Below are 10685 nucleotides of genomic sequence, written 5' to 3' on the forward strand. Positions count from 1 at the left end.
CAATTGTTTTAGGATTTGTATTTGTATTGCAGCTCATCAGTTCCTTAGTATTTGTTCAGACAAGCTTCTTTTGAGTCTTAGTGTTTGGGAACCTTGCTTTCAAGAATTTTTTAGAAGGGTTAGTTCATTATCACTTAGACTAGGGTCATTAGCAATTTGTCCAAAGAAAAATATGGAAAGGGGATAGAGGAATTCATACTCCTACTAAATTTTTTATTATGGAACATACTCCATAAAATCATTTGGACGTTGTAGTGAATGTGCTTTTTCCTAGTTCAGCTGCAGATTTTATTTTTTAATGAGAAATATTGAAAGGGTCTTGTTCTACAGGAAGCAGTGTGGTTCCTCTCTAACATCACCGCAGGAAATCAGCAGCAGGTTCAGGCAGTAATTGATGCCAATCTTGTACCAATGATAATACACCTTTTGGATAAGGTAAGAAAGTCATCTTGTATGTTCTGTGTAAGAGGAAAAGAATTATATGAATATATATTTTTCTGTTTAATTACAACCTATACAATGGCATGAGTAGTACAGTAAAATAGTATTAATATTAAAACTTTCAAGCATTTTTTATATACAAGAAATAGTTCCTTTTAGAAACCCCTGGCCGTTTTTCTATATCATTCTTTTATCAAAATTACCATTATCCTGAAGTTTATTAAAAATTCATATTACTACTACTGACTATAAATGCTTACATATTGTACCAAGCACTTTACATGTATTACTTTATTTCTTTATTACTGTAACTCTGTGAGGTTAAGAATTATTCCCATTTGACAGATGAAGAAACTATGGTATAGACAAATAAATTGCCCAAGATCAAACAGCAAGTAAGTGTGCTATTTAATCATACGCCATATCATTGCATGCTTACATTAACGTTTGGGAAAGAGACAGTTTAAAGTGTCCACTCACAGCATGAGGGTTTTTTTCTCAACACTGATCTGTTAATTAAAGAGAGGATATCTCGATCTTCTTTTCTTCCACGTTTCCTACAAACTAGTAGTAGAGGCTAATTTCTTATAAACTGGTAGATCGGGTTCAATCATGCACTAATGATTCACATGAGAAACATTCTATGTTTGTCCTACATTTAGTGATATTTAGATTAAGTCAGCTCAGATGTTATCAGCCTGTTTTGTTCCAGCCAATTATTATAAAGTTATTCATCATTCTTTCACATAATGGTTTTTCGGCAGTCATGATGATCATTACCTAGATCACTTATTATACTAGGAACTGCAACATGATGACTTCGTAATTCTGCCATTCTTTATGTATTAGCCATGATTCTTCAATAAAGAGGAAAAAAGAGCTTTTCCCTATCAACTGTTGGTTTACTCTAAAATATATTTCATATAGGAAAGGCAAGACAAATGTTTGATCCCTGCTCACTATCACTGTTTTTAGAATGACATGGTTCCCTAATGACCTCAAAAGGAGACGAGTGTAAAGTTTTTAGTGTCATTAAGGAAATTATGGATTTACATATGTGTATATCTTTTATATAAGTTTTAGTCCTTTGTAGCTATTCTTTCTGACGTTCAGGTTGTCCCTGACCAATGGGAACCTCTTAAATTTGGTGCCTGTGTCTTTTTTACATCACTGCAGTAGTTTTTGAGAGCTTCCTACCTTTTGGATGTGATATGATTCCCAGGCTTACCTTGTATATTTCCTGATCTACGCCTGGAATTAACTATTTTCCAGGGTGTCCTGGTTCCTTTTTGTAGCAAATGGTATTTAAAGATCATAGTTCAGGTACTAAGGATAATCATTGCTATAAGGTTGTCGTGGTATCTAGGCTTGAATGAACAAAATAGGTGACCTTTTTTTTTTTTAAGAAAGTGAAAAATATGCATATTGTAATTTTATGAACATGAGATTCATAAAAAACAAATCGTGAATGAAAGGAAGCTATCAGATATTACTGGGTATTTAAGATAGCAGTGTTTTTATTTTTACTTCTTCGATTTTATATTTTTATCTCTTTTATGCTGGAAATCTTCCAAAAACATGAACATAATTATTTGAGTTATATATTGAGATATATAATATAAAATCTATCAAAATAACAAGACTACATTGACACTAACAACATGATTACTCCACTTTTGAGATTTCCTTGAGGACTTTTTTGTCTTTAGGATGTATTCCATCAATGATGTACTTAAAAATAATGTCACTTGAAATAATTCCTGTTATGTGTGGTTAACATATACAACTTGATATACAGTTAGGTTATTTCTGTTTGTTTTTTATTTGGGGGAATTACTTTAGGTTTTGTTTTTTATTTTTGGCTGCACTGTGCGGCTTGTGGGATCTTAGTTCGCCAACCAGGGATAGAACCTGGGCCCTCAGCAGTGAGAGCATGGAGTCCTAACCACTGGACCACCAGGGAATTCCCTTGTTTTTTATTTTGTTGTGGTTATATGAAGCATTTATAGTTTCCAAGTAAAAAATATGTACTTTGTTTTCAAGGTATGTACACAGAGGTCTAACTTCTGTTTCTGTCCATTCCTCCCTGTTCTTTCCCTTCCTTTACAGATGATCATTTTTATTAGTTTTTGGTTTATTCGTCTATTGTTTATACTTTAAATATAAGGAAATGCCTATGTAAAGTTTTTTTCCATGTTTTTTGCCAGGCTGTATTTAGGATTACTGGATGTACAAATAGACACATATGTAAATTTGCTATATAACGCCCATCCACCTCTAGAAAGATTGTCCCGTTTTACACTCCTGCCAGTCTCACCAACACATAATTGGGATTTCTCAATCTGATAAATAAGAGTAGATATCCCACTGCAGTTTTTCTTTTTTCTTTTTTTGAAGTATAATTGATTTACAATGTTGTGTTAATCCACTTCAGTTTTAATTTTCATTCTTATTTACATATTCTTTTCTTAATACATCCTAAGCATTTTTCCAAGTTGCTAGTCATCTTAACATTAGTGGCTGGTTATTATTTTATTCTTTAGATTTGCTATAATTAGTTATTCCTCTGTTATTTAAGTTGCTTTTACTTTCTGACTCTTATGTGCTGCTAAGACATTATATGGAAAGATACATAATATTACTTTGTTTTGAATTATTTGCTTGGTAAATTCTGAAAGGTGAGATTACTAAATCATATATATGACTTTTTAAATGAATTTTAAATTTATTTTATCAATTTATATTTGAAAGACAATATATGAGGGTAATGTCTTTATGACAGTCTCATTAATGGTGGGTATTTTCATTTTTAAAACTTTATGTGTTTAAAAGGATACCTTACCCTTGACATTTCTTTGATTAAAGTACAATTGTATATTTCCTTTTTTTTTTTTGACTGATTTTATTTTATTTTATCATTGACTTCATTTAATCTGATATTACTGAACAGCAATATCAAGTCAGTTTGTTGCTGGGAAAGTTCACAAAAAGGAATCTCCATTTGTTTAGGGTAATTTGAGTTCAAAGCCTTATCTTTATTATATGTATATAGAAAGGCTAGAAGAAAACCTAGGGGAATAAGCAGTTGAAAAATCATTTCAGAGAACACCTTTTCCAGTTTACCCTATATTGCAATTTGTATCCTTTACTTTGCTTTTACAGGGAGATTTTGGCACTCAGAAAGAAGCTGCATGGGCCATAAGTAACTTAACAATTAGCGGAAGGAAAGATCAAGTAAGTTCAGCTCTTATTTATTTCTCAAAACTGATAAAATAACAGTACCAGTAATTCTAAGATTTAGATTTTAGTAAATCATAATTTAAGATAATAGCAAGATAACAGGCATTCTGTGATACATAAAAGTGTCACCTTGACTTCCTTTAGTTATATTTCGTAGATGTGAAGTGTTTTCTTTCCAGCCTCTTGGCCTACAAGAAATTTCTAATCCGTGGTAAGATGAAGCACTTACGGTCAGGGTTGTTTTTTTTGTTTTTTAACAGTGTTAAGAAAAAAACAAGACTTTTTAGGTTAATAGGGCAGAATGAATCTGCCTCACAGATTCTCCTTACAAATGAACAACAACAAAAATTATCTGGCAGCAAACCAAACAAGGAACTAAACTCAGCCAAAAAGCTGGGACTAAGAACTAGGGTGAACAGTGTGAGGTGCCTAGGGCATAAAATATAAAGAGACACTTACTCTCACAGTTGTGCAGGTGACAAAGCTTAACATTATGCCAACTGGCGAAAGAAAATGGGTTTTAAAGGTCCCAGATATGGGGGACTTCCCTGGTGGTCCAGTGGTAAAGAATCATCCTTACAATGCAGGGGACATGTGTTCGATGCACTACAGCTACACGATGTAGTTGCACTACAACTACTGAGCTCATGTACCTCAATTAGAGAGCCTGCTGCAAACTCTGAGCCCGCGCGCTCTGGAACGCGCGCGCCACAACTAGAGAAGAGAAAACCCACGTACCGCAGCTAAGACCCGCGCAGCCAAAACTAAATTTAAAAAAAAAAACAGTCCCAGATATGTTTCACAGACAAGTGAAAAAGGATGAATTTGGAGCTGATAATTGTCACAAATAAGGTATAGACTTGTGGTGACCAGTGAATCCACTCAAATGTGAATACAGAGTAGAATATAAATACAATACATGGAAATAACTAAATAGAAAAATGATAGAAGAATATTTTGCAAATTTTATGGAACCAATAGAATAGCAAATTGAGAGGTGGCCAGGTATATATAAGTGCTAAATGTTATAGCAAAGAGAGGATGCTCTCAAATTGAACAATTATAGCTTTAAAAAAATAATCATCCAGCCTCTCAACTGATTTCATAATTTCTTAATGTTAGAAAGGATCTCTGAAGGAAGTACTCCTTATGGCAAAGAAATGTGTCATATGAAGTTGAGTGACTCCTTCATTTTCACTTTAGTTTTTTTTTCTAAGTTCATGTAAAATTAACATACTACATTAAAAAGAAAAGGTTAGATTAATGTAGTCTAACTTAACATGTGAGAGGTGAGGTCATATTTCCATATTCAAGATTTTAAAGTCAAAATTATTACAGTGAGGACTTCCCTGGTGGTGCTGTGGTTAAGAATCCACCTGCCAATGCAGGGGACATGGATTCGAGCCCTGGTCCGGGAAGATCCCACATACCACGGAGCAGCTAAGCCCGTGCGCCACAACTACTGAGCCTGTGCTCTAGAGCCCGTGAGCCACAACTACTGAGTCCGGGTGCTACAACTACTGAAGCCCGCGTTCCTAGAGCCCGTGCTCCACAACAAGAGAAGCCCACGCACCGCAACTAGAGAAAGCCTGCATGCAGCAACGAAGACCCAACACAGCTAGCTAGCTAGCTAGATAGTAATGAAAATTAAAAAAAAAAATTATTCCAGTGAGATAATAGGGTGCACAAATGAAGTTCACTTAACACTTATCATATCATGGTATTTTCATTCTTCAGGTGGCCTACCTAATCCAACAGAATGTTATCCCACCTTTTTGCAATTTGCTGACTGTAAAAGATGCACAAGTTGTGCAAGTAGTACTCGATGGACTAAGTAATATATTAAAAATGGCTGAAGATGAGGCAGAAACCATAGCCAATCTTATAGAAGAATGTGGAGGTAAGTTTATTATAAGCTATTGATATTATTCCACATTTTAATGTTCTTTTTGTAACTACTTCTATTTTCTAACTAATACAGCACTTCTGTATTTTTCTGTCTTAGATAATCAAGTAATAGAATAAAGTAAATACTGTATTCTATATGTACAGTCCTGCTCAGCTTCTTGCACATGCTTAGGTAACTGAATTGTTGCCATATATTGAACAGGCACTGTGCTAAGGTACTGGGAAGACGGTGGTAAACAAGACACAGTCCTTTCCCTCAAGGCATGTAGTCTAGTCGTGGAGATAAATATGAACTGATTTAATGTGCTAATTACCCTAATAGAAATGTACAACAAAAGGAAATACGCTAATCCATCCTGGAAGAAGCAGGAAGTGACACCTGAGCTGGATTTTGAGAGATGAATAAGGATTAATAAAGTAAAAAGTGATGAAAGGTGTTCCAGGCAGAAATAACACCATGAGCAAAGTCTGAGGTGAGAAATAGCATTCAGCAAATTATAAGTAGTTTAGTGTTGCTGAATCACAAAATATGAGGTAGAAACTGCCAAAAGATAAGGCTGCAGACTTAGCCATTGACCAGGCCCCTGCGGTCTTAGAAGCTTTGTAGCACAGCAGATACTTTAGGGCAGTGGTTCCCAAATCTGGCAGTGTACCAGAGCCACCAGGAAGATAAACAACATGTCTTAGCTTTCAACCCTTAGGATTAACATGTAGACAGAACATGGAAGTCTCAGATATGGCTGTGGAATAACATGTAAATGTTATCAACCTGGATAAGCATAAAAGTAAAGATCTTTCTGATGGAAGTTGAGAAGTAAATGAAAGGAGGGAGAGGTAACTAGGAGTAGGAGAACCAGTATCTTCAACTTCCTTAGTAGAGTTCAGAGGCTTGAAAATTAATAAGAAGTAAGTATTTTTAAAGTTATTAAAGTGACAAATAGAACAGCAACAAAAATTGCATAACTATCAAGTTGGGAACAGGACATGGGGAATACTGTTAGGGAAATAATTAGAAAGGGAGTACCAGAAAAATTAAAAGCAGGAATTGTTAAAAAAATTTTCCTACTTGTATGTTTTTTTCTTTTACCATATAAACATTTTAATTATTAAAAATTTATTTTTATATATTAAAATAAAAATATAGATCTTGAGCATTGCCTACTTCACTGGAGGCGAGCCCTAGGAATATGTATCTTATAAACTTCTCAAAGGATTCTGCTGTAGGGTATGACAAGCCATTGGAAGATTTTACCTAGTGAATTGATGTATTTAAATAGAGCCATGGATATGAGGGGAATGCAACCATTTAGAGACAAGCAGGAAACCACCTAGGTGGTTTCTATATATTGTGGTGAGGCCACAATAAATGAAGGCAGTGATAATAGAGAAAAGGGGGAGATGACAAGATTCAAGAAATGGATAGACTTTAAGGTTTTTGAGATTTGATTATAGAGTATTGAGGGTAAGGGGAACTTATTAGTCTGTCTCTCAGATTTCAAACTGTTGTTGATTATCACCAATAAGAATACAGTATAATAAACGCGTAAATGAAGAATGGCAAATAACAAATTGTGTTTTGGATAGTTTGAGTTTTAGATACCTGTTGTGAAATATCCTTGTGGAATTATCATACATGTTTAAGATTTTCAACATCTGAAGCTCAGAAAAGAAATGAAGCCATAGAGTTATAAGTCCTCAGCCTATATGTAGTAGTTAAACTTTTTCATGGAAGGGCCCCATAAAGAGAATGTGAAAAGTGAGAAACATGCCCATAACAACTTCCTCCACTTAAAGAATAGATAAAGGAAGAACACTCATGAAAGGGCAATTTCACTTTAATTCAGAGGCCTTAAAATTAATTATTACTCCTATAAAGCAAAATAATATCCAGTTTGCATATCAATAGGTTAAGTTTATATATTCTGCCTATGATTTAATAAATTTATTAATATTTACAGGGAAAATTCCCTTTTCCCCTGAAACACTGTGGTTGATCTTGATCATTTTTCATTATACTTGAATAGCTGTCTTAACATTCATATTTATTAATCACAAGTACTTAAAAGTTCTTTTCCTAAATGCTCACTAGAAAAACTTGGCAGATGCTACAAAATAGAAAGAATTGGCTTTTAACTTTTTTTTTCCTTGCATCTTTGGGGATGTGTGTGTGTGTGTTTGTTTTTGGCCATGCCACATGGCTTGTGGGATCTCAGTTCCCCGACCAGGGTGAATCCGGGCCCACACAGCCGTGAAAGCCCAGAGTCCTAACCACCTGGCCACCAGGGATCTCCCAGCTTTTAACTTTTAACAAAGCAATTTTACATGTTATTACTCTTTATAAACACTGATGTATAGTTATTCTGCTGAGTAGATAGATGTCCCATTGCTTATGTTAATATGTAGTTAGATACTCAGATAATTTTTTTAAGATAAATATGCTATATCTTTGTGCATAAAACCTTTTTATTTATAAGATTCACTTTTAGAATAGATTCCTCAAAATTGGATTTTGTGTTCCGAAGATTATTGTAACTTTTTTTGTCACTGCTTTTTAAATATTACCATTATTTCACTTCATAAAATTTCTTACAGGACTGGAGAAAATTGAACAACTTCAAAATCATGAAAATGAAGACATCTACAAATTGGCTTATGAGATCATTGATCAGTTCTTCTCTTCAGATGATGTATTTAATAATTTTATAATTTTCTCAGTTTTATGTATAAGCATAGTCTGGATGAAATGTAAGCTAGGACATATATGTATGTATTTGGGGGGAATGGAATTGAAATAGATATATGACAGTAATGTTACCTATTTCAGAAGTACAAATATTTCAGTATTTTAAAGTCCTTCAAGGTATTAAAAAGTAGTACTAGCTCTAATGGCAAAAAAAAAAAAAAGAATTTTTGACAGTGGATAAATCAGGCTTTATTTTCCCTTGATGTCTTTATAAACGAAACAGTGAAGCCTAGTATATCCTATAATAAATCCATTATGACAATAATTAATCTGTATTTGAATATATTGTCACTGTTATTTTTAGTTGGTGACCAAAAACTAATACAAAGATAAATAGATAAAATGAAAAAAATTATCAGGAAATATAAGTATTTCTTATAATAATATATATATTACTATATAATGTAAGGTATAGTCCAGAAGAGTATCTTCAGATTGTCAGTATATGGTAATTGAAATTAAAGAATTATTTTTAGTATCACCTCTTTGGGAAAGTTAAATCTAAAATTAAAGCAGTTTCTTAGAAAATTATAGTGATTATAGATAGAACCACCAGTGGATCTCTTGAATGATTTTCTCAACTTTTCAAAAAAAAAAAATGGAATGTTATTAAATATTTTGTTAAGCATGCATGATTTGAACATTAACTTGACAAGGACAATACTAAAGAAGAATTACAGATTATCAAGCTAAGTCCTATTTAAAATATAATAGTAGTTGAAAAGCATACTTTTTTAAAGGTAGTTTTTGTCACATGTCTTAAAGTTGGATTTTTAGAAGTCCTAATTGATAATTAGGTATACATAAAGCCTTATGATTTCTGATACTTCAACGTGCAGGTCCTGTTTACTCTGTTGCATCATGAAAAGAATAAAAAAGATGATGTGCCTATTTATAGGAACTACACTATAGGTGCATAATTTTGTGGAATTTCAACATTTAGATATAAAGCATATAGGAAGAATATTATACATTTTTAGCAGAGCTATTATTTTACTACTTTAAGCTCAAAAGTCATTTGTCTCCAATTGCTATTAAAAGATAAACCAAAGAATACACTTACTCTCCAAAAGTGGTAGCATTACAGTGAGTATACTCTGAGATGTAGGACCATTTCCAATGTATTACTTCTCTTTCATTCTTTCAGAAGATATACGTTTTGCATATTCTCTTAAGTTTCCTCTCTTTTTGGCATCTCTTAAGAAAAAGCCTTTATAAAGTGTTTCAGGTTTCTAAAGGGGTAGTAGGACAGTGTTGGCACCCATCATCTCCCATACTTTTTTTTTTTTAATTTATTAATTTATTTATTTTTAGCTGTGTTGGGTCTTTGTTGCGGTGTGCGGGCTTCTCATTGTGGTGGCTTCTCTTGTGGAGCACGGGCTCTAGAGCTCAGGCTCAGTAGTTGTGGTACGCGGGCTCTAGAGCGCAGGCTCAGTAGTTGTGGCGCATGGGCTTAGTTGCTCTGCGGCATGTGGGATCTTCCGGGACCAGGGCTCGAACCCGTGTCCCCTGCACTGGCAGGTGGATTCTTAGCCACTGCGTCACCAGGGAAGCCCTCCCATACTTTTTAAATGGAAATAGTACTACAATGCTATTTTTTTTTTAACTAATTATCACCTTCTTTTTCCTTTTTTCCCTTAGATTGATGAAGATCCCAGTCTTGTTCCAGAGGCAATACAAGGTGGAACATTTGGTTTCAATTCATCTGCCAATGTACCAACAGAAGGGTTCCAGTTTTAGAAAGATGTTGTGGAAGTTAGGTACAATGCAGCACTGAGATATATATATATATACACATATATATAAAAAGGTTTGATCCATCAAGCTTGGCTCATGGGATCTGCTGCTGCATTAAATCGGGAAAGAAAATGTGAAGATTTCATTTGGAATCACAGAAAATGCCCAAATGAGGTCAAGATGGCGAGTGGGTGCGAGTGAGAATGAGTGGCAAAATGTAATGAAAACTTTACATGAATGCTTATTTAGGTTGTTCAGAGTAAAAGGGCTACAGGTCACAGATCTTCAGTGCCTGAGGAGGAACATTGACATTATATCAGCTGAGGGGAAAGTGCAGTAATGTCATCTTCAAGCCTTGTAAGCATAAAAGAGAATAGGATGCCCATATAAGTCAAAGGAAAATGAGCCCAGGCCTTGCTATGAAGCAGTGTGTGAATGGACAATGTTGAATGAATGTCTGGCTCAGTGATAGAGAGCCAGGTTCATCTTTGAAATCTAGGGCTCTTCATTCATGAAGCAGACTCCTAGTCCTGGAGTGACTGTGTACGAGAGTATGGTTGTGGTGCTGTATGTGAACGCATGCAAGCTTGATTTGCCTTCAGGGGGCTGATAACAA

At 34.4% G+C, this 10685-nt stretch overlaps 1 protein-coding gene across 2 annotated transcripts in view; it reads left to right on the forward strand.

Moving 5' to 3' along the window:
* KPNA4 (karyopherin subunit alpha 4) overlaps positions 1–10200 on the forward strand; it is a 53889-nt gene extending 43689 nt beyond the window's left edge. The window contains exons 13-18 of one of the 2 annotated variants that reach the window (XR_003792327.1): positions 331–435; positions 3604–3675; positions 5419–5581; positions 5912–6062; positions 8182–8276; positions 9974–10002. Coding sequence is in view for 1 of the 2 variants with exons in the window: in XM_029214301.1 (XP_029070134.1) it covers positions 331–435; positions 3604–3675; positions 5419–5581; positions 8182–8276; positions 9974–10072 (534 nt within the window). In the remaining variant the exon portion in view is untranslated. Of the gene's footprint in view, positions 1–330; positions 436–3603; positions 3676–5418; positions 5582–5911; positions 6063–8181; positions 8277–9973 lie in introns of both variants that reach the window. The other variant, XM_029214301.1, reaches the window with a different exon arrangement.
* The last annotated feature ends 485 nt before the right edge of the window (positions 10201–10685 follow it).

Source organism: Monodon monoceros, unplaced genomic scaffold (assembly GCF_005190385.1).
Source record: "Monodon monoceros isolate NGI ecotype Baffin Bay Population unplaced genomic scaffold, NGI_Narwhal_1 Super_Scaffold_11, whole genome shotgun sequence".
Taxonomy (NCBI): domain Eukaryota; kingdom Metazoa; phylum Chordata; class Mammalia; order Artiodactyla; family Monodontidae; genus Monodon; species Monodon monoceros.